This window comes from Epinephelus lanceolatus, chromosome 9 (assembly GCF_041903045.1).
Source record: "Epinephelus lanceolatus isolate andai-2023 chromosome 9, ASM4190304v1, whole genome shotgun sequence".
Classification (NCBI taxonomy): domain Eukaryota; kingdom Metazoa; phylum Chordata; class Actinopteri; order Perciformes; family Serranidae; genus Epinephelus; species Epinephelus lanceolatus.
Genome location: NC_135742.1, coordinates 42,357,039 through 42,381,614, shown reverse-complemented (window position 1 = coordinate 42,381,614; position 24,576 = coordinate 42,357,039). Strand labels below are relative to the sequence as shown.

The following is a 24,576-nucleotide window of genomic DNA, read 5'->3' as shown; positions in this document are numbered from 1 at the left end:
CAGTATCTTGAATGTGTCATGAGACCTTTCAGGTCTATTTGAATGGATTTCCAGTAACTGTGGCACTTGTTCCCTCCTCCTTCAGGAGATAAACTCAGTCCTCTTTGGGAGACACCACACTCACACAAACTGAACTAACATAATTCAATATCCTTAGTGAACAGGAAAAAATGAGTCCTCCACTACAGCCAGTCTCTCAGAGAGGCGATGCACTTATGACATTGATTCACAGGAAACCTGGTCCAACGTTGCATTATGGAAATTTTAAAAAGACATTCTGTCCTGGTTCTGCTGAAAGATTATAAAAAGCATCTCACATAGAAAAGGTGGGTTTCTGTCATCCAGCAGCCTTAGGCCATTCAAATACTCATAAGCTACACTTAAATATCACAGGATAGGCTCAAGTTTAAAACACAGCCCACCATATAACAAGTTTCTTTTACAGTATTTTGAGTGTTACCCTTAAAAGGATAGCTCGGATTTTTCAAGTGGGGTAGTACGGGGTACTTACACATAGTTAGTGCAATACCTACAGTAGATGCCAGTGGACATGCCCCCAGTTTGGAAAAGTAGGCTGGAGCCCAACATGGAAGGTTAGTAATGCAATGCTGTGGAAGGACATCAGCAAGAAAAAGTATTTAAAAAAACAGACCCACCTGAAAAAAATCAGTATCAGTTTAAGTGTATGCTATATTGGCAGTATTTTCACTGCTTTACCTTTCCATCAGCCTATTCCAATGGCTTTAGTTATCCATCTATGCTCTCGTCAAAGCCACTGGACGCCATTGACAAAAATAGTAATTTTAGCCTACTGAACACGAGCTGCTGATCTGCTGCTTCTTCGATTAGTTAGTTAATTCTATTGTGTGACTTTCATCTGAATCTGAACTTAGCCTTTTAAATGCCAAAGGCACACAATAACAAATAACAGAATAAGTGTTCAAGGTAGCAATAGATCAGCAGCTCCTGTTTCAGCAATGTTAAATCACAGTTTTTTCCTCAATGGAGTCTGGTGTGAAAGAGAACAATATTAACAGCTCCATTTTCCTATCGAATATCACTGTCTGACATCAAGGTAAAGCAGTAAAATACTGTCAATATATCATACACTTACACTGATTTTTTTTTAGGTGGCTAAAATACATTTTGTTGCTGACCCATCCACAGCAGTAGATTGCTTTGCTCTCATGTCAGACTCCAACCTGGGGTTGTGCTGACTGACATCTACTGCATGTAATATACGGTCTATGGATAAGTACCCCATTCAACCCCACTTATAAAATTCTGAACTATCTTTTAACATTTGCTATCGTAGTGAAACCCTATGAACAAAATGTTTCTTAAAAGTTTGATATCTTGTTTGTGCTCAAGATATTAAAAGACAAACCACTATAAATGCCCCTACAGGAGACAGTATCAGAATAAGTCATTTGGAGGGGCAGACAGTACCGTCCTGAAAAAAACATTCTTGCTAGAGAGACCGGCCGGCGATGACGTGAATGTTGCAAAGAGTGATGTCTCTGTAAACATTTTATCAGACTCGAAGAGCCGCAAAGACATCAATAAATAAGAGAAAGACAGAAAGAAAGTCTTTCCCAACCCTGGTTCACAGATCCCCACCCCAACCTGCTGGTAAAACCAATGCAAGCCCCCATATAACTGGAATGAGTAAGAACACTAAGGGTACCCAGCCCCTTTCACAACAGTAAAATATCACTGTCTACGTCCCATCTGCTATCAGTTCATTAACTGACACATACAATACACAGAGAAGCAAGGCCAGTTCACAGAACACCACCTAAAACATCATCCTCACAGCTGCTGGTAGTCCATTTACACTCTAGTGTGATGTTAAAAACCATATGACTTGTTAGTATCACAACACTGACACTTCCAAGACTGCCAATTTTGCCAATAAGCAGTGACCAGTCACAACCACTGCTGCAAGGAATGGAACAGATGACCAACAGTCATACTGAGAGAGAAAAACCCGACAGATCAGGCCAAGGAAAGAAGCACTTTTGCCGTGTATTAGCCTACAATTACTTGTTGGAACAGGATGATACCAGTGACTTTAAGGATAGGTCAGGATTTTCTCAAGTCTCTTACTATAATTCTCACATGCCATATGAAAGACTTAGTTATTGCTGTGGTCATTCCCCCTCTCCATACTGGCCGTGATGTGGTATCTTCTTAGTGCAACTACAGTTAGAAACAGGACAAAGTCCACAGTTCTTCTTTGCTAAAATACCTTCTAAACTTGAAGTTGGGGTAAAATAAAATGTGTGTTTAGAAGTGTGTGTGTGTGTGTTTAGAAGTGTTTAAAAAGCTTGCTTGACGACACAATGGAGCTATTTAAGAACTATAGACACTGAGTTTTGTTGTTTGAAAAAATGAATCAAAATGACCGTTCTGCTGCAGACTGAGAAGAACAAGGTTCATTTTCAGGCAGGTCAGTTTCCTCTGGCTCTGAATTTGATTCTGGTTCAAACATGTCTGGCTGTACATATCCAACAAAGCTGTTACATGGAGCATACATTATGTTTCTTTAAATCAAAGCTAATATGGGGCTTTAGCTATCTGAAAAACAAATCGAGAGGTCAGGTGGGCATATTTGTTTTGGCAGTCCTATGTAGTTTTATTGTTTTGTCCTCCTATCAGAAACTACCCCTCAAGCACTGCTCAGCAATGAAACACTATTCATACAAATACATGGAGGGAATGTGATAGTAAAAAGTCTGTGACTTTTAAAGATAAGATAAAGTCTTTAGCCCAGTTCAGACCAAACATTCGCAACAAGATGCAACTTTTAGAACATTGCTGAGAAAAGTTCCAGCTGTGTAAACTGGCCGGTCTGAGCTCGACTCAAGCTGGCTGATGGTGTCACCAGCAACTCAGGTGGTCATATGGCTGGCAGGTGGTTGAGAACATAAGGCTGGTCACCTATTTCAACAGCCGGTGGGCTTGTAGTGAAGTCCGCTAGTCAAGTCAAAATGACTGCAGACGACATCTTCGTCTCCCTGCTGAGCCCCTGTGTCAGTGGTCATGGTGTGCTGCGTCAGATGGTGGGTTGCTGCTGCTGCTCGCTTTATATACTTACACCAATTTGAGCTGCATTCGCTGCGGGGTTCAGTGCACCCAGCGCGGTGGCAGCTGCCCAAAGAATGGATTTCAGAGTGCAGCAGTGCTATTGTCCTGTTGTGTCTGAAAGGGTCAATATACTGTCAACTGTCTAGTATGAGGAGGAGCAAAGGGTCCTGTAAACTAACTAAAACTACATATTTGATCTGTTATACAAGTTATTAAAGTTTTGTTTAAGTCTGTGTTCAGGCATGTCAATGTCTCAAGAAATTGAATCTTGTAGAGGTGATGGGGGTGAAAAGCCTTGAGGAATGTAGTACTTTCCACTAGTGTCACTGTTGACAGAAGAAGCTAAGAGGAAAAGCAGCTCCAGAGATGGTTCAAGTAAAGGAGACACCTGCACAAAGTCCCTCTACAACGCATGCAATTCATAGCTCCACATTGGTGTACAGTGCTTTTGCATGGGATTAGGTTTATAATCCACAAAAGGTCTCAGCCTGTCCCAAAAGAAAAAGGCTCCTACTAATATCTCCCTGTGATGAGTTAAATCCCATGATGCATTTTGTTCTTAATAGGAGCAGTGTTTCATGAAGGACTACTTTCCTGTCAATGAGGCACTGGTAGTCATGAAACAATTTTAGGAGCACTGTGATGTTAGCTGGGGCTCCTGAGGCCTTCTGACATCGAAAACACTACAGCCATGACAGAAAACACAGCACACCATTACAAATCCACCATCATTACTGACGAAGTTCTTTATGCAGCTGGAATTATTATTTTAAAGGAATCATTCACTGCCAATGATCAGTTGTGTATTAATTACTCAACCCCTGTTAGGTTGAATTTCTGAAGGAAACTTTGTTTTTCTCACATGCCTACACAGTGAATGAAGAGAAAAATTCTTGTTGGAATGAAAGCATAGGGGTGGCTTTTAACTGCTAAGCTGTATCAAAATATCGGGGTGAATAACTGATATACTAATGATCATTTTGGGGGCTTAAGTATTCCTGTAACAACATCTAATCATTACACAAGGCAGCTTGTTTTATGCGTTGGAAACATCAATTGGAAACTGACTGCATCATGAAGCAGTATACACCTGAGCATTGAATGTTGTCTGTGACAGTATCCTGACGTGTCTGCCCCACTGAGTCTATTTACTACATTAGTCATTAGACACAGCAACTAGTTACAGGCCTAACCCAGAGATCGCACTGTGAGCAACATGATCAACAAGTCAAGGTTTGGTTCATTCATTCCTCTCCAGAAGTGAGAGCAGGGGAAGGCCACCAGCATTCACAAAGAAAAGCTTGGCCATGAAACACTCTGCGGCAATGTGGGAATTGTACTGTTCATAAAATCCACTTGGCCACTTTCTATCCCAGTGTACACTGCACAGGGTAGCTACCTGATTACAGTGTTACAAAGTGTTTGCAAATGGCCTCTAGTGCACATTAATTACTTAAGCTCTACATATTTATTAATATTTAATTAATAATTTTGTTTTTTTGAGAATCTCACAAAATCCACATCACATCACTGTGCCATCCTGGCCATCAAGAGATTTCTATGCACCCTCATTTACAAATCTAATTCAGCTCCTTAAACAGCCCTGTCTACAAAATTACAAAATGACTTTGATGTTGACAGTCAGTATGTTTACATGACATTAGAGAAAATCAATTTATTGTGTTAGTCCGAATAAAACTGGACTTTTAAAATATATGTTAACATATTAGTCCGACTGAAATTGTACTAAATCGAATTTCTCAAAGTCAGACCAACACACCCAGACAGTGTGACTGGGAATATAATTACTCCTGCATGTACACAGTCAATCAAACCCAAACTGGCCTAGGTGCTCTGCACATGCTTCACAGTTTCTGGCTTTGACCTGGAAGTCGAACAGCATTAAATGGGTAACAGAAGAAGAAGCAGGTAACATGGCGAAATCTACATCCAGCGTGCATCTCATCTGTACAAAAAGTAAAAGTGTACAGCACGTACGAAATGTACAAAGCTGTTGGTACCAGTTTGCTGCTAGCTAACCATAGCTCACGTTTGTTGATTGTTGGGTCTGTGATGTAATAGGTCAACCGAAAAAAGGTCCAATACTAACAAGGCATTTCACCACCCATCATATCAGAGAAGAACATATTTCGGTCATTAAATCAATTCCCCTCCTGTGCTTGTATACTGGGACAAGGACAGTAGTCCAATTAAATGGCCAAGTCGAGCTATGACTGTAGCTTGAATTAGGTGTGCATGTAAACGTACTGAGTTATAGCCAGTCACCTCCAACTGTTGTTTGAAAGACAAAGACGGCATGAAAGTCAAACAAACAAAGATCTAAACTTTGGTCCATTAATGCTACTCACTTATCAGCTAGCTACATGAACAATGGGATGATGCATAATTTGCTCATTTAAACTGTAAGGACTCATTCTTCAAACCAAGTCATTGCCCACTCATCTACAGCATCTAAAGCTCCTTTATTAACAGTGGAATCGAGAGCGATCAGACAATTATGATGCTTTTCTGACACAAAAAATCCAAAAATCTAAAGGTGAAAATAAGCATGATTTGAGCTTCTTTCAAGCCGTCTTTTTCATTGTCACTGTGTGTGTGTATAATGGATAACAACACGAGCGCCTTCGAGGACAGACTGTTCTAAAAGGTGCATCGTCACCCTAATCCATTCGACGTGATACGGTCAAGTTTATATGGAGCACACTGAATCCTCAATTATTTGCAGGAAATTAATTCCACTTCTCACACCTTCTGCAGTGCATCCAAATCGGTATGACTCATTTAACCAAGTAACTCACAGTGTTACGACCAGTATGTGTGTGGGCATGTATGTGTGAGGTGTCAACCAAGGGCTAATTTACACTGCAAAAGACCTGTTGCAGCTGCGAACAATGAAGGTGCACTCTGGTCCAAGCCTGTCTCATTTCTGAGGTGTAGAAAAAATATGAATAGAAAACACTAAAAGTAGCAGCAATACAACTAACCAGTTACATTAAGAATGGAACTTACAATGGTCTGTCAATTCCTCATGAAGATAAAAATGACAAAAGAAAACAGGTAAAAGCTGTCTTATCTGCAGTCCTGTGATCTGGGGTGTGATGACACTGGTGAAACTAGAGAAAAGAATCAGCGGAACAAAAAGACTTGGTACCACCTTGAATTTTAAGGTGTGCTCTGCACAAACACGTAAACGTGTTTTTCCGACACTGTGTATGAGGGGCAGACCAAAACAGTGAGCTAATTTTACAAGGTTTAAATGTTGCAGTTAAAGAGGATGTGTAGAATTGATCAACACTGTCCTATCAGTCTATTTAAAGCCCCAAACCTCAACCGTCTTAATACAGTAGTTTTATCTGCATAAGAATTGATTAATATTCTGCCCTGTGATTTGGGCTCGGAAATGTTCAATATCAGAACAACAAATTGTCAGACAAACCTTTCTGTATCAACTGCAAAAATATTGGTCCAAATAATTTAAGCTGAAAGAGATCTAATGGCCTGTTGATGTACTTTTTCCAAACTGTAATGTTTAAGACTCACAGGAATATGTGAATTCAAATGCATATCTCTAAAAAATATAATTATTTGAACTACAGTCATTTCGGCCAGGTGCTGCTGTGTTAACCGTTCAACCTCCACATATCAAATGCTTTTTAGAGTTTAACTTTTTTTTTTAGTCCATCAATAATGTAACATCAATGGTAACCTGGGTCCAAGGTGAAATTAATGATTCGAGTGCAGCTATCCAAATCAGATAAATTATTCTGAGGTCATACTAAGTTGCAAAAATCCACCACTTCTGTTTTCAAGCCCGTCACTGCTTTCTGTATGTGCAGAGACACTTTTACCAAGGTAACTAAGCACTGAGTCTGCTTTCAAATCACTAGCTTCACATCTCAGATCTCCCATCGCATTAGACTGAAAGGGGCGCATGACAACAGAGCATTTGAAATATGTGAGCTGATCAGGTGACTTGAACCAGCAGCTCTGGCACTGGACTGTTGACCTGATTTAAATGTTTTGGCTATGATCACAGTGCTCCTCAAAGGTCTAAGACTAATTTATTCCTGAAAATGGGCACACAATTTTGCAGGGTTGGTGCCAAACTGTCTTTACCCTTTATGAAAACCAACTGAAAATACTTCCTAGTAGGTCAGAATATGTAATGCAGCTTAACCAGTTTGATGACTTTCGCAAACGGACTGATCAGAGGCATTTTAACATCCTTCTGGATACAGTAGATAATTACATCCCTTAATGAGCAGATCTTTGTCATGTTATAAAAGAATAGAAGATTCACCATCAGACTAAAAGTGTTACGGTTATTTCTGCAGTTACTGAGTTTTGCGCTGAGTGCTGCAGCTCCGGGGCTCTGCAGGGGCAGGAAGTGAGTTGGGGGTTGTGGTCTGTCAGGACAGTCAGCCTGTGGCCTCTCTGAGACACCTGAATGCCTCACACTGTGATGGTTTTAGACAGGTGACGACTTCTCTGCCCCATGTTGTGGGGAGCTTAGAGGGGCACCAGCCTGGTGGTGTGGAACAGAAGGGGGTTCAGGTCCTCAGCGTGGACGGCCCGATGGAGCGACGGCTCTGAGCGACTCCTCTCGATTTTTGGCAGCAGGTCTTGAACCTGCTCAATTGCTACCAGGATCTGATGAAAGGAAAACAAATACAAAACCTGAATAATCACTTCATGGTTGTGTGCCTCTTTGATCCACTTACATTGCACTTCAAGTTTACATCCATGTCTGTGAAAACATGAATGCTTCACACACATCTTCCCCCTGACAGTACAGAAGATCTATACAATCAGCACAGTTTCAGTGTCACGGTGACCTTGACCTTTGACAACCAAATTCTTATCAGCTCTTCACTGAGTCCAAGTGGATGTTGGTACCAAATTTGAAGAAATTCCCCCTATATCGTGTTCACAAAGATGTAGCAGTTACCAGCAGCCACAAGTGTCTGCAAATTGCGAAAAACAATGAGGTCTGGGAGCTCCATACACTCTGAGGAGAGGCCGAGACTTAAAAGAGATGGTAGATGAATGTTACTGACATTTTATGCCATTGTTACTGTTTAGAAAGCACTGCCAACGCATAAGTTATATGACACACTAAAGGCAGACACATGCCCATTATGCCTCTTGCTTTTGTGATGCGGTCATGCAATCTGAAATCACAAACTAGAGCAGCATGATGCTGCCATTGTTTAGCTCTGTGTCAAACCGCAAAGGCAGCATAAAGAAGGGACTCCATAGTGGCCGTATCCACCTTATTTTCAAACACGGAAGTAAACAGTGATCAACTTCCGTGTTTTTGTGAGTGACTTCCGGTCAGCCGCTTTCCCTTTCCAGAGCTAACGGTGCAAGCTAATTTTTTTCAATTTTCAATTGTTTGTTAGTCAATCAGTTAGTTAGTTAGTTAGTTAGTCTGTGTATTTTATATAGATAACTGCACCCGCGTTTCTGTTACCCGGTAATTGCTAGTAAAAATAATTCCCTCTAAACGCGAATAAATCGCACATCAATCAAAAACTATGAACCAAAGCAGCACAATCTATCCCGAGTGAGACAAACTGCTTGATCCCCATCTCCAGTGTACCAGCAGAGAACCTGCAGAACCGAATCAGCGAAAAACACACCAAGCTACACAGCCTCTCTACCTGAGCAGCTGAAGCTGCGGCTCGCACCCTCGGCACACAGACACACAGACAGTGCTTCTGCATGCCAGCAAAACATGTGCGCAACTGTGAGAAATAAATATGTGAGGTGTATGCTGCTTTTCTATCTTTTTTTGTTTTCTTTCTTTCTGTCAGCGACATACACTCCTAACAGAGGACGGGTTGTTTTTATTGACTGAGTTGATTATTAAGCCACAGTGATGCGCGGATCGGCTCTGATAGCATCCGAATCAGCATGTACGCATCAACCATCCAGCCGTTACAACATGATTGAGCTAGCAAAGCAGTTTTGTGTTGCTATGTGTGGTATTTATTCAGTTTTGGGAAATCACGATGTCTAGAAAGCATCAGTGGCTGCAGCTGACAGGGACAGCTAACGTTAACACTAGCAGCAAAGCTAACATCAGGACATCATCTGTTAAAAGCCTCCTGTTGTCGGATATGACATGAAACTACTCCAATTAGCTCAATCATGTTGTAACTAAGACATCTGCTGGAAAAAATATTTTTTCAAGGACCGTTTATTGAGTTATTACAGACACCTCTAATGGCTAACAGCTAACGGTTAGCCCGCCTAATCTACGATAACCATGTCATTAATTACAAAACGTGCACATAAAAATAGTAATGTTTGTTCAATCATTGTGTTTATAGACTTTACAAAACTAAACTCAACAAGGTAAACAACAGGGCGATTCCCATTTACACAGTGGTCAAGAGTGCTGGACCGGAAGTGTTGCACAAAAAATAGGAAGCTGGCTGTTTTCTGTTTTGTCTCCGTGTTTCCGTGAAAAAATAAGGTGAAAAAAGGGCTGTTGAGTAAAGTGAAGTTGACCTTTGACCTACTGGATATAAAATGTCATCACTTCAGCATTTCATTGTATTCTATTCTATTGTGAGGTCACAGTGACCTTTAACCACCAAAAACTAATCAGTTCATCATTAAGTTAAAGTGGACGTTTGTGCCAAATCTGAGGAAATTCTCTCAAGGGGTTCCTGAAATAGCATTCAGAAGAATGGGATGGATGGATGGATGGATAGATAACCCAAAACGATAATGCCTTTGGCTGCGGCCGTCAAGGAGGCATTAAAAAAAGCTAACTGCATTCCTGTTGCTCAAACGCAATTGGTCAATAGTACTCGGACTACAAACAGAAAGCAGAACACTTTCTGATACCAAAATATTGTCCCACAGATTCTACATACATATGAAGATATGTCTTTACAGAAATTAGTTTTTACTAGATGATGATAACACAGGTTTTTGTGCTTAGTTGGACTTCTGCTAGTTTTGTGTGATGCCTTTTGGTATATGCGCAACATATTCACTACTCACCTGGGGAAACAGGGGCCTCTCGTCACGTTTGAACTTCAGGCAGTCAATGATAAGCCTTTTCATTGACTTGGGTGAGGTACTATACAGCTTACTGAGGTCTGGAGACAAGTAACCACGTCCAACCATAAAGATTATCTGAGAAAGACAACAGAGGGTAAACTGTTGCAGAAGTCTGACTGATCTATTCATGTAGGGGAACTTCAATTTAAACTGTAGTTAAAAAAAAAAAAAAGGAAAAAAAGAAAAGAAAAAGGAATTCCAATGTCTGCCAACAGGTTTTTAAAGTCTTCACTTGATTCAGCTGGTGAATGTGAGAAACCCACTGAATATGGTGATATATGCCTATCCATTCATTGGTCAGTTAGAGGAACCCTTTGGTCCAAAGTGAATAACTCTGACATTTTTTGGATGGATTGCCATGACGTTTGGTGTAGACATTAATGGTTCAAAGTGCTGACTTTCTATTAGACTTGCACCGATTAATCGGCAGTGCTTGAAATCGGGCAGTTTTTCATGTGATCGGCTGTGATTGGCCGTGACCTGCGACCAGCCAGTCAGTCTAAGAAATGCCGATTTAAAACGCCGGTCAAATTTCGGCCGCGCCACATGATTGACATCATGTAACATCAGCAGCGCACACACACACACACACACACACACACACGTACAACTCAAGGCTTGGGCGATGTGAGGAAGTGAAACATGGGCTGCTTCTCACCTTAATCATTCATGCACACACATCAAAAGGAGAAAGCTGTTAATTGTCCGTGTTAAACTTAACTGTGGAGCTCTCACTGCTGCACTGTGCCGCTTGAAACTGACGAGGCGCGTGTCCGCATGCCAAAGATGCGCGTGTCCATGCGCTTACTGGCGGGCACGCCCCTAAGACCTGTGTGAATTTTCCACAGGAGATATTTTTACTTTTTTGTCTATTCAAGAAATTACCCACAAATGCTATACACCAAGAATTATTATTTTATTCATCCATGTTTTTATTTATGTATTCCTTTTTTACTTATTTATTTTAATACTGTACCTGAAGTTATATTTGAGCAGAAAGGAAAATGTTTCTTAAAAGGTTAAGAAACATGTCACTGTTTTTGTTTGTTTGTTTGAGATGATTATTGAAAAGCTGGTTGTATCTTGGTTAAAATGTTCTAATAAAACAAAAACAGAAAATATTGCAATATCTTGTGTGCTGCAAAGTGGTTTGAAAAAAATGAAATCGGAATCAGCCATCCAAACACCGCAAATCGGAAATTGGTACCAGCCCAAAAAAATTGTAATCGGTGCAAGTCTACCATCTATCTTGTTCCACCAACAGATCACAATTTCACTTGCCCTACACTTGGTTTAAGACAAGATATCTAAGGAATGACCAATAAACTAATTCCCACTGAATTTGCTTTAGATATTGACGATATGTAGAAATTAAAGCTAAAATGATTAGAAAACAAATTAATCTGCAGTGATTTCGATAATTTGACATTTCAGTAATTTATACCTGATTAAAAAGTAGAGTGTGTTCTCAACTGGTATAAACATTAGAGAGGACAATTGTGTTTGGAAAAATGTTCTGTAAGATGAACTGGATTAATCAAATTGTCTGCTTTAGACTACGTCAGTGTTGTGTCACCACAGAAGAAAGTTGCGTTATATCACCTGGTCTCTGTTGTTGATATTGGAGTAAGGCAAGGTCCCTGACATCAGCTCAAACAGCACCACTCCATAGCCATATACATCAGACTGGAACGTATATGGGTTGCTGTCCTGCATTCGGATCACCTCAGGAGCCTCAGGAAAAATGGGATGAAAATGACCCAAGTAAGCATTTAATTTGCATATTGACCAGCCAAAATATCATGATAAAATTACACTTTTTAGCTTTTATATTTAGCTTTTAATTCAACAATCATATCTTAAATTAAGCAAATATATCTCACTTGTTACACCTACGTGTATATATTTGAAATGGATCCTGTATTATAAAAATCAGTTTTATCACATTTACAAGGAAGTTAATATGCAGTAAGGTGCACCAAAATCTAATTAGGTCATCAAATATACAGCGAGACACTGGTTAAAATTCTTATTACACTGGTATTATTATTGTTATATGTTAAACTTTTGTCTGGTTATTATCATCTGATGACATAATATATGTTACATTGTGGAGAGACATACAGAAAAAGTTTTTTTCTGGGCACCTCAGCAGTGCCCAGGAGGTTAACTAGCACCTCTCCAGCAACCAGTCCATGCTCAATATTTTGGTCCGGGTGGGGACTTGAGCTGGCAACCCTCCGGTTCCCACACCAAGTCCCTACTGCCGCCCCATTGGTACTGCTATTGTCATTTTTTACCCAATACCCAGGCCTTGTCAAAAAGTATTCCTTCATGTTACAGTCTGTAATAATCAGAGACATTTTAGTGGATGCTTCTTCACTGAATCAAAGTAATCACATACAGTTAGAGAGACTTACCATCCACAGAATGGATCCACTGGGCTGTTCTACCTGTTGAGAGCCACTCCACCGAGACTTCACTGTGGCCAGGCCAAAGTCACCGATCTTAACAGTCCAGCCCTCGTGGAGAAAAATATCTAGCAGCTGAGCTCAGGAAACATAACAACATGATTTATAAATTCAACAGTTACCACAACACCTTTAATAACCAAGAAATTACGAGAAGTTAGAGGTCTAGAATGGAAAACACACACTGAATACAATTGTGATTCCCATAAAATAGACTTGGCCAAGGGGCAGCCAGCATTCATTTTGATCAACAAAACACAAATATTACGTGTTTTCAGATGCAAATGTTTGGGAAAAGGTCATGTTATCCTTTGCATTTAGGATCACTGACCTGCTAAAATGCAGTGTGTTTTATTCTGCTTACCCATGTAGATGCTAACACCCTGAAAGTCAAAACCTACTAGTCATTCACACAGTAGAGAAAACAATTTAACATCTTACCATTGTAAAACTCTGAATGTTCTCTACATGTCTACCTATCACAAGGTTATGATTCATGCTTGTGGTTAAACCTTAGTTAGAACGGAACACATCGCTTATATTTGCCAATGTGGTTATTGGTTGCATCACATTAGGGTACAAAAACCTGTATGTCTGCATTGTTAAAAGGTAACACCACACAATAAAGGATACTGTTTGATTTCAGATCTCGGTGAATTATGTTCTTCGCATGAAGATAACTGAAAGGGGGGGGAAAATCAAAATCATTGATTTCATCTGTGTAAGGAAAAAGGCAGAGCATCAAGTTTGACAAGACTTGTCTCAACTTACTGCATCCTGCACAATAATAGAAAGCTACAATGTTAAGCCATCAACTTTCTCAGAGGGTCTCTTATAGTATTAAGTCTTTACTTTTACTACTTTTAACTACATTTGCATTAACTTAATCACATCACAAGTTTATAAAAAAAAAAATCAGTATCTCAAGGAATGATTATTCTCTATCAAAATAACATTCATTCTTACAAAGTGCACAAAGCTGTGTACTGGAAAAAACACTGCATCAAATTGACACTTGATGTCTAGTATTTAAAAAAAGGGTATTGGTAGTTAGTAAGTGGTAATGGTGAAATGGAATCTAGCTGCAGGTCTTACTCCATGCCCTGTGCTGTCTGTCTGGCCACATCAATGCGACGCATAGTGTCAAACTTGGTTTCTGTGACATGCAGATGGCGGTACAAGCTGCTGCCTTCACACCACTGTGTGATGATGGCAAAGTTGGGCTTAGTCATATAGCCCATGAACAGCAGGATGTTGACATGGCGGGTCTTCCTGCAGAGAACAGAAATGGTAATAGTGTTAGATATTCCATTGTTCGATCAATGATCAGATTTAGATCAAGGTACAGTTTTTGAATTGTTATTATTGAGAGTGACAAATAAATGCAATAAACAAAATGAACTGGTGTTGGCTGAAGTCAAAGTAGTGACCACAGAGTTATTAGAACATTGCACTAAATTGATTAAAAGCCTTATTTTAATTAGGCTGCAGCAAAGCCAGGTCAGATATATAAACCCATTTGTTCATAACTGAGTCACTGACATCACTGGCCATTGCTCTTTCAAAGTGAATAGGTGCAATCAGACCTCAAATTGCCGGTTTACGCAAAGCATAGTTATTGAGGAACAGAGGGACGTAAGATACTGAAACTGTAATTTAACTTGTATAAATACTGAGGCTGCATTTGGTAACCAAAACTAGGCATTTCTGCAAGACTGCATTAGTTGACATGTCGAGGATTCATTCTGGAACAATCATGTGCGTTACTCATCACATATCAGGTGTTTATGCAAACAGACGCACAGTTAACGTGTTGCAGAGAAAAAAGTAGGACCAGGAATAACAGTTGCAGCTTAGAATACATCTTGGATGGTTGCAGCCTTAGAGTGAATGCAGGTTGCAGGCAAACTCAGAGTAGACATTAACAGTGGTGGGAATTATATGTGTCCACTGCACAGTTGTCCTTGTTTAGGAGTTTTTCAGTCAGTAGCTTGACCTGTCAACAGCATTTAGACCTCTCTTGCCAAAAACAATTACTGCCGCATGTTAATCACTGAATAGTCAGATACAGCCTGACTGAAAGCCACAGAGCACTGTAAGCTAATAAGTGCTCCAGTATGTGCATGGACTGTTACTATTCTGTATCAAAAGCACAGGGCTTGCAGCACAAACACACAAACCACCAGGAGCCCCCAGAATGAAAAAATTCGCTGCCATGTGTACTATGTTTAATGCAATTCTTTCCTGGTGTGTAAGGTCCCTTTGGTTTTTTACAGCCATGGTGGTGTATGGGTTGAGCCATAATGTTTTGCAGGGGCCTTTTGCTGAGATCAGTGGTAATGTGCATGTGTCATGCTACTACAGCACACTTGAAAAAAAATACATTACTGGAACCAATACAGAAAATTGCAGATGAATATCCAATATTGAGGAATTATTAATGTACATTTAAACAGCATGTATTTAGACACTATACTAACAATTTGGCCAAAATTAAGTAGGTTTCAATCTAGCCTTGTTAAAATTGATTTTTACTGATCACAAAGGTTTCATTAATGAAAGCCCATTGATCAATAGTGTGAATATATTTTCCTTATTAGAAAACAAAATGAAATGAAAATGAAAATGAAAATGAAATTGCCAGTGCCCTTTTCCAAATAAGACTCACCGTAAGACCTGCATTTCATTTTTGAAGGCCTGCAATTGTTCAGGCGTTGGCTCGGTGACTTTAAGGATCTTGATTGCCACGTCTCCGTGCCACTTGCCCTTGAAGACTGTTCCAAAGGAGCCAGCACCTATTCTCTTCTGAATGGTGACTTCTCGAGAGTGGACCTCCCAGTAGTAACTTGAGTCTCTGTAGCCTCCTCGGTGCTGAAATAACATCATTTAAATGTACTGAACTGCTAACTAACACCAGAAGTAAATTCCTTTTCATATTTAATTGTTAAAAGTATTTCCTTTTTATACTTTTACTCTATATTTTTATATATTTTATATACTTTGTTATGCACCAATACACCAAGCCAAATTCCTTGAATGTGAAAACCTACTTGGAAATAAAACCGATTCTGATTCTTTACTGGAGGTTTTTTCACAATCAATTTGTTTAGCATTCACAACTAACTCTTTACACTTGTCCAAGACAACCAATGACTTGTGAATAAGGTCAAAGACCACATACCACTTTCTTTTTGTCATCTGATGAGGAGGGCTTGCGCTCCTTGTGCTCTGAGGGAGACTTGGGCGGTCTCCTTCCTGGGGAGCCAAGAGAAGAGGGTGGGCTGGTGGAGGGCTTTGGTGAGGGCTCAGGACCTGCAGGAATGAGGGTGAGTACAAGAGAGTATTTCAAAACAGGAGAGTAACACCAAATGTAAAATGAAAAGTGAATACAAATTCTGAAACAGAGAAGGAGGAAAAAAACACATACCCATTGTGTTGTTGAATTTTAGTGCTTCCTAAAAAGGGAGGGGGGACCCAACATTATAAACTCATATTTGATAACTTAACACAAGCAAGCAGAAGCTACTGAGGTCAGTGCTTTTTCATAACTACTTTATTAGCACTTTCAAAACCTGGACCTAGGTGTGAAACTGCCTTACTGACTTGGTGGGTTGTACTGAAAACTGTATCAAAAAGCTACCTCAGCAAAGCTGTTCAAGGTTAACAATTTCTGATGCACCACAGCCAGTTTGCTTTATGTTTACACCACAAAGTGCGATTGTGGTTTTACAGGCAATTATTAATGAAGTTTAACCATTTTGTTACATTGTATGCTTTGAAATATTGAACAGGTACACAGAGTGGATGTAAACAGATCCTTGCAGCAATGGCAACCATTCAATACACTGACCAAGAAGCCGAAACTGACCTCTATGATGCTGGCACCAGCAGGGCCCACTGTGCTGACCATATGAACATTGGGAGTGGAGGTGGAGCGATGCCTCTGGAGAGACTGGCCATCACCACCCGGCATGGGGAAGCGAAAGGTCGGGGACAGGAGGTCCATCCTGTGCGATCAAGTAAAATAGTTACAGCTTATATTTGAATATCAGTATATATACTAAGACTTAACTGTCTTTTGAATATAATCTGTTTATAGGAGCTTACCCAGCAGGCTCTGGGGTTAAGGCTAGATTGCTCTGTGATGGGGAATTATCTGGCAATAGTATCCGTGGGTACTCATCTGTGCAGGGACTAGGATCACATCTAGACAAAACATAGGACAAAAGGCATAGGACAAGATCAAAAAGACATACTGAAACAAGGTGTCAGACAAAGGAACACTCATTAAAAGACTCAGCTCTGGTTATCTGAAATTGAAGCTTTTTCAACCTGGACTCCCTGACTCTCTGATCTGATGAACACTGCTATTCAATGAACTATTCAAGGGTTGGTGTTCATTTCTTTTGCAAAAAAGCTGACAAAATTAATTTAGCGATAACCTTTCTTTCAATGACTGAGAAGATTTTGACGTGATGAAAGTGATATTGGCAAACAGAAACACTCATTACATCTCCTCATGATATCACAGATTTAAAACGCAAAAGGGACGCATAAATTTTTGGTGACATAAAAGACTGATGTGACAGTAAGAATCAACCTTTCAGACATTTTTGTTCATCAGTAGCTCCTTTTCATTGGATAATGGCTGCATGTTTCACTAAACAATTGCACCTAAACTCTCTGTATTGGAGCACCTGCAGCATGGACAATGCTGCAGGTGCAGCAGGAAAGTTTTTTCTTTCTTTACAGAGTGCATAATAATCTTTCCTTTATATCTGGTCCCACATACTCCTGTTTCTGAATATGAATGTTAATTCTTGACCTCAGAAACACTTTTACTATAAAAATAAACAACAAAATACAGAGAGTCTAACTAAGCAAGCTGGGGAAGACAGTGAAATGAGATTTAAAGCTCCTGAAAAAGCTAGTATATGAAGTTCAACTGACAATTTAACTGAAAAGAATTAATGTGTTACTATTATTGTTGTTGTTATCATCATCATTAATGTATACTGAGCATTTTTTCTCCAACTCACCGTTTGCTCACGGTATCCATGTCCACACACACAGTAGGGACCTTGCTACTGCAATGCTGGTGAAATTTGTAGCCACATGTCTGACATCTGAAGCCATTAAAGAGAAACTTGTGGCAAAAATCACAGTAAGCCAGCTTGAAGAAGGTTTTCCGTACCTACACAAATAAAGAAGCCATAACATCAATTTTTACACCAACAATGTTAACGAAACATTTGGGCATAAAATGACTATTAACTCAAATATCAAGTGAAATGCCAACCAAGTCAGTTCCGAATAGGTTGAGACTCTGTAAATATAGGCAATGTCAGAAGAGTCACAAACGTGTTTGCCAGCTACTTACAAAGTTGTGCATGGTAAGGGGAATATCATCCAGGACCTCGACTAAAAGCTCCTCTCCAACCAGTGGAGTGATGTCTGTGTCCCAATCTGTCAGTCTCTTTCGACTGGAGAAGCAGAATCATAAAATGTGAAAAACATATTGGAAAAAAAAAAAAACAGTTTGTATCGGTTTAAAACCCACAGATTTCCACACCTGAGGTGGATATTTACACCATTTTAGTGTTTCTCACGATGCAATGGTGTTTAACTGTTAATATCTTATGATGTTGTCATGAAAATTGACCTTCTATGGTCTGTATCAGCTAATACTGCATGATAAACTCATCTATCTTAGAAAATCATCAAAGATGATCACTGGAAGATCACCAACATGTTTTATTATATTAAATAAAACTCTAAAATTTCTTGTGGCCACATCAAATTGTATTCACCTATCAAACTTTCCTCTTCAAATGACATCCGTCTAAATGCTGTAAACATATAAAGACTGTGGTGACACTCCGCTGTTGCCATGATTCACCGGTCAAGTCCCATTAATCAGCAGACTCATTTCTATGCATCAACCTTCATAAAAGGTGCTTTGTATTGACCATTCATGGTTGAATGTGGGTGTGTAGAGGGCAGGATATGAGGCTGATTCTCGTCCGACAATTCCAAGTTGATTTGGATTTATAAAAGGAAATTGTGCACTGTCAGGTGTACACACAGTTTTATAAAACAGAATATGTTTTGGTATACACCATTTTCTGCTTTTGTTCGCACTTTGTACACTTTTAGCATGGATCCTACACACTGTGTTATAAATGACACCCCTGGTTTGTTTGTTTTGGAGAGAAGAGATCTCTATGGATAATTCATCTCCTGATAACAACCTCTTGAACAATGGACACTCAAGGAATTCTAACCAGTAGAAATTTCAGACGGATTGCAATCTGTAATCGTCATCACTAGATACCACTAAATCTCCCTAAATCTTACACACCGGACCTTTAAAAGTAAAATTCACCACCTTTACACCCACCAAAAAATTTAAATGCAACCCTTTGTTTTTGCTACCATTTTTCACACGTTTAAGTTAAAGATCTACAAATCTTATGCACAAAAAAGGTTTTTTTCTCAAACTGTGGTCGCAAAATTGTTAAAACCCATGTCAGTGAGCACTTGTTTCATGCAGTGCGACATCACTTTTACATACAGTTGATCAGGTTGTTGATTGTGGCCTGTGGAATGTTGGCTCAATCCTCTTCAATGGCTGTGTGAAGTTTCTGGATACTGGCAGGAATTGGAAAATGCTGTTGTACAAATTGATTTAGAGAATCTCAAAAATGCTCAATGGCTGACATATCTGGTGGGTATGCAGGCGAAGCACGAACTGGGGTGTTTTCAGATCCAGGAATTGTGTACAGATCCTTGCAATATGAAGCCGAGCATTATCATGCTGCAACATGAGGTCATGGCAGCAGATGAATGGCATGACAACGAGTCTCAGGATCTTGTCATGGTATCTCAGTGCATTCAGACTGTAATTAATAAAATGCACCTGTGTCCATAGCTTATGCCAGTCCATACCATAACCCCACCACCATGGGGCACTCTGTTCACAATACTGGCATTAGCAAACCACCCACTCACACAACACCATACAGTGTCTGCCATCTGCCCGGGACAGTGTAAACCAAGCTTCATCTGTGAAAAGAACACTTCTCCAGATGCCATCAAAGCCCACACAAGTCAGTTACAACAACAAACTACTGTCAGGTCAAAGCCCTAATGAGGACCATAAAGACAGGTATCAGCTTTTCTGAGACTGGTGAAGATGTTGGATATGGACGTCCTGAGCTGGTGTGGTTACACTTGGTCTGCGGTTGTGAGGCTGGTTGCCAAATTCATGGAAACGACATTCTAGGCATCTTATGGTAGTGAAATAAATGTTCAGTTCACAGGCAACAGCTCTAGTGGACATTCCTGCAGTCAGCATGCCAATGGCACGCTCCCTCAAAACATGTAACATTTGTGGTATTGTGATGTGTGATGACACTGCACATTTTAGAGTGGCCTTTTATTGTGACCATCCCAAGGTACACCTGTGCAGTAACGATGCTGTCTAGTCAGCATCTTGATATGCCACACCTGAGGATGGATTATCTTGGAAAAAGAGAAGTGTTCACTAACACAAAATTTGCAACCAAAATTTGAGAGAAACACATTGAGTGCATAAAAACTCTTAGATCTCAAACTTAAAACTGTGCAAAATTGAATCAAATTTTAAAAAAGTGGCATTTCAACCTTTGTTCAGTGTTTATGAGACAGGTACTATTGTTTAGCATGTATAATGACTTAAGCACACAAAATCAGTGTGCACCGCAATCCATACTTCAGTCTTGTTACTTCATAAAAATGCCAACAAACCACATTGTACAATATGTAGATCTGAGACTTATGCCAATCCATTTCTGTTGCCTCTTGATCTTTTATAAAGACCATTAAGGCATGCAACCTGTTATCCCTATACGGTGTTTAAGAACATTAAGCAGTTGAAAATGCATTCTCACCCCTCTAGAAGGCGAAATACAGCACAGCAGTCTTGGCTCAGGCCTCTCACTTTGAGGGCTTTATCTAGACTCTCATAGACAGTCTGTCCTTGGCGAACATTCACCTGAAAACAGAAAACTTAATTTGAACAAATGTGACTTTGAAATGACATCCATTGGTCAGGTATGTACAGGTAACAAGGAAGTACACCAGAAGTACTGATAAGCAAAAATCTCAGCTACACTACAGACTTTGATATTGTGACAGAACTTCTGGCAGACTAGAACTCAGTCCAAAGTACAGATCACTTGTTCCCCAAATAATATTGCTGCATTCCTATGTTAACCACAATAAAGATCATATGACAACATTGTGGGATGTCATCTAACCACAGCTGCTGGTTCCATGGTTATGTTACCGCAGAAGATGTCCCAATTATGTGACTTTCTGACATAGTGACACAAAACAAATTCGGTACATAGTGTTGTATGCCTGTTCATTTTATATAAAAAGCCAAGTAGAGAAACTGGAAGTCTGCAATATTACAGCAAATGTCACAAAACAAAGTTTAACTGAAAGGCATGGAAAGTGGACATGTAGGCTATGCAAGACTTGCTGAGCGCAGACACATGGCTTGCTGTTTTACAGTTTAAGAGTATAACAATAGGAGCACACTGTCCTCCATTCAATTTTAACTACAATGCACAATCATCATTATCACTAATGTTACAATTTAGCACTTGACAGGACAATTAAACAACTATTTTCAGAATATGAAAACAAGACGTGTCTGATAGAAATAATAAATCAAATGAACGTCAGTGGCAGGCACCATCTGTGAAATCTGATACCAACCATCCACTAGCTTACTCATCAACTTAGTTTGAAAGGTGTGAGTGATAACACTTACAACCAACAGTACTGGCATCACTTTCACAGAGGTGGTAATAGTCAGCAATCACTAATTAATCTAGATACAGCATACTTATATTTATATTAGCCATATGTAAAAAATACAATTTTCTGCTGGATTACTGTCTGATAAAGGACAGTACAGAGCCAATCATCTCACCACTGTCCTCTGTTTGTTGGGGAGGTAGACTCGGATGGTGCCCCCACCTCGGGGTACATCCTCCGGACTAGTCTCCCCTGAGGAGGAGTAGGAGGAGGAGGTGGAGGACATGATGAGAGGCAGGAAGAGCTGGGACACGCAGCACTTAGACACCACAACCTCAGGAGAGCTTCATGCACAGTGGGATCCAGAAGAGTTAGCCCTTTATTTGGAGCCTGCAAAAACATGGACATATTTCAGCATGGAGACAATATATCACCTGTGTAAATAAGTGGATCTTATTATTGGAGAAAAGGGCATTTTCTGTTCTACATAATGGATATGATGGGTTGCGGGTGTAGATGCCTCTCCTAAGAAATCAGCTGTAAGAATCCAACACAATGCACCCCTGACACTGTACATGATTACAAAACAAAAATAATAAGCAAGAAAATTAGGAATATAATGTCACAAAAGATGTGCAGCCCATGCAAACAAGCAAAGCTGGACAAAGCTAATGTTGGGCTATCCATATCAAAAAAAAGAGCATGAATCAGGACAATTTAGTAGTCATCCAACAATGTTAATTATGCAAATGCTAAATAATAAATAAATACAACTTATGATAAAAAAAGTAGAGCACTCCGATTAATGACAGATTTTAATTTCTCCTCGCTGTGGAATTACACAGCATGGAGTACATGGAGGGGGTGAGGACGCAAAACATCTCTAACTTCTCAACACTGCCCTTATTTTGTGGCAAGAAGGCGATGCCAAACTACTAAAAATGCTGAGAGCACAGCAGAAACAAGAAACACTAGTGTACCGGATAACAATCAGAACGGACACTTAAAGATCTTTACTTTCTAATGTGACTGAAAATACTATGTTTGTTTGGTGGATACATTCACATAACCCAAATAAACCCTAATGAGTTGTGAAATACTCTCAGTCATTATCGCATAAGTAAAAACTCTTGTTGTTGACGAGGAAAACAATTGACTGCCTACGTTTTTCTTAATTAAATCAGGCAATACAGGAGAGAATGGCACAAACCCGGTCTTAATGTTAACGCTACTCCTGAGCAATTTACCAACACGAACGGCAACGATGTTCACAATTAAGATTACCAAACAGAACAAATATTAACTTACCTTAGATGATGTAACATATACCAGGCACGTGCCAGCCAGAGCTTTAAATTAATGCAGTAATTAAGTGCTGACAGCCAAAGTCGCAAAATTGCTAACAAGCATGCTAACGCTAGCTAACGTTAGCCATTTAGCTTAGCATGGGATTTGCCTGCAATGCAATGACATTTTGAGTTTTGGGAGGCCATGTTTCTCTCGGGGCGGCAGTTAAACGACTTAAACTAAGTTTTAAAGGTAGATTAATACGAAGTGGATAAAAGGTAAAGTAATGCCAATAAAATGCTAACGATACAAAGTTATCATAGCGTTTGTAAATTCCTCTCAGCTTGATTTGAAACGGTGCGAGCTAGCTGGCTAAATGCTGACTGGAGTAGGAGAGGAGATTATCTGGCTAACTCTGAAGCTAATTTAGCTGAACGTTACTTTACTGTGTAGGGCTTTTACGCTACCTCTAGCCTGCTAACATTAGCTAATTTGGAGAAGGGGGGGGGGGGGGGTTACCATCTCGTCAGCTTATTGGCTACTTCTGGTGTATTCCCAAAATACACAGCAGTCTCTTACTCAATTGACATGCCTAAAAACAGCAGTTGCCGCTTTACATTTGTCAGCATACCAGCAAAACCTCCTTCCGTCAACGTGTTTAATACAGTTTGGTTAAAAGTTATACGCTTACCTGAAGCAGCCATCTTGAATTCTCTCAATCTGAAGTCGGATCTGTCAAGAACTTCGGGGAAAGCGGAAAACCTCTGAAATGCTCCGTCTTCATTGGTTGACTCTCGGAGCTGGGAAAAGCACGCCACACAGGGTAATGCCCAGTGGGTGGCGGCAATTCACTGTCATGTTAGTGCAGCCATTAAATTAAAAAAACAAAAACAAAAAAAAAAAAAACACAGTAACTCCTGATGCAATACTCAGTATTCTCAGTAGACGTTATGATTACAACAGTTAATATGGTGAATAATCTTAATGACAAATAGGCTAATGACATTATTTTGCTTTACAAAATAAGATTAGATATGCCCTTATTGTATTATTATTATTATTGTTATTATTATTATTATTATTATTATTATTATTATTATTATTGTTATTGTCGAACATTTGTAGAACATAAAAGAACATAGCCTATTTGTAGCCTACTTGACTATTTCTATTTTATTTACTTGGGCTAATACTACTAGTCCACAACATTTCAGAGGCAAATAGTAGTTTTTAATCCACTCCATATATCCAAAATACTTATTTTGTAGATTCAGATTAATAGCATAATAAAACATAGTCAAGAGTGTGTGCAGGAACGCTATCGCAGGTCCTTCCTGTCTGCTGTCAGGCTATATAGCCAGCACTGCTCACAATGAACTGCACCATGGACACTTTAGGGACACTATGGACACCTTATAAACACTACTATAAGCATTGCTGCCCCCCTTGTTGTTGTTTTGCACATACAATATTCACTTTGCACTAAATATGCTCACTTTAATCCATTGCTCACTTTTTATCCACTGCTCATTATTGTTATTATTATTACTTATTGCTGTTTCTTGTATTTTTTGTACTTTTTTTGCATGCCAATTTTTTTTTAAGTTTTTAAATATTGAAAGCTTTAATCTAACTCTTTCCACTTGACTGCTGTAACACTGGCATTTCTCAATTGTGGGATCAATAAAATGTATCTTATCTTATTTTAAATGACTGATGGTGTAGTATTAGAGATTAATATAAAACTTTATTGATCCCAAGGAGGAAAATTCATAAAGCCTATCAGGTAAAGGAGTTAAAATTACCCCCAATCTTTACAAGC

At 39.5% G+C, this 24,576-nt stretch overlaps 1 protein-coding gene across 3 annotated transcripts; it reads right to left on the bottom strand.

The window, feature by feature from the left end:
* Positions 1 to 6,321: 6,321 nt before the first annotated feature.
* Positions 6,322 to 23,567, bottom strand: araf (A-Raf proto-oncogene, serine/threonine kinase). 3 transcript variants are annotated; one of them, XM_033620037.2, is made up of 16 exons: positions 23,446 to 23,567; positions 21,643 to 21,857; positions 20,591 to 20,694; positions 18,040 to 18,142; positions 17,699 to 17,853; positions 16,767 to 16,865; positions 16,528 to 16,666; positions 16,087 to 16,114; positions 15,841 to 15,971; positions 15,328 to 15,530; positions 13,755 to 13,931; positions 13,293 to 13,339; positions 12,609 to 12,727; positions 11,791 to 11,922; positions 10,129 to 10,263; positions 6,322 to 7,761 (listed from the first exon to the last, which is right to left on the bottom strand). In XM_033620037.2, the coding sequence occupies exons 2-16, from the start codon at positions 21,751 to 21,753 to the stop codon at positions 7,621 to 7,623; spliced, it is 1,824 nt and encodes a 607-aa protein (XP_033475928.1). In that variant the 5' UTR covers positions 21,754 to 21,857; positions 23,446 to 23,567; the 3' UTR covers positions 6,322 to 7,620. The 3 variants fall into 3 exon arrangements, with proteins under 3 accessions (XP_033475928.1, XP_033475929.1, XP_033475930.1); XM_033620038.2 differs by lacking the exon at positions 23,446 to 23,567 and adding an exon at positions 22,776 to 22,911; XM_033620039.2 differs by lacking the exons at positions 6,322 to 7,761; positions 10,129 to 10,263 and adding an exon at positions 10,768 to 11,017.
* Between the last annotated feature and the right edge of the window lie 1,009 nt (positions 23,568 to 24,576).

Bases quoted from the DNA above. Each gene is read 5' to 3' on its own strand.
- araf (XM_033620037.2), bottom strand. From the start codon at position 21,753: ATGTCCTCCACCTCCTCCTCCTACTCCTCCTCAGGGGAGACTAGTCCG. The intron at 15,531-15,840 runs GTATGTGGTCTT...ATGTTATTTCAG, and splicing joins CAGATGACAAAAAGAAAGTG to CACCGAGGAGGCTACAGAGA. The intron at 12,728-13,292 runs GTATCCTTTATT...CTCAGCTGCTAG, and splicing joins CCGAGATCTGAAATCAAACA to ATATTTTTCTCCACGAGGGC.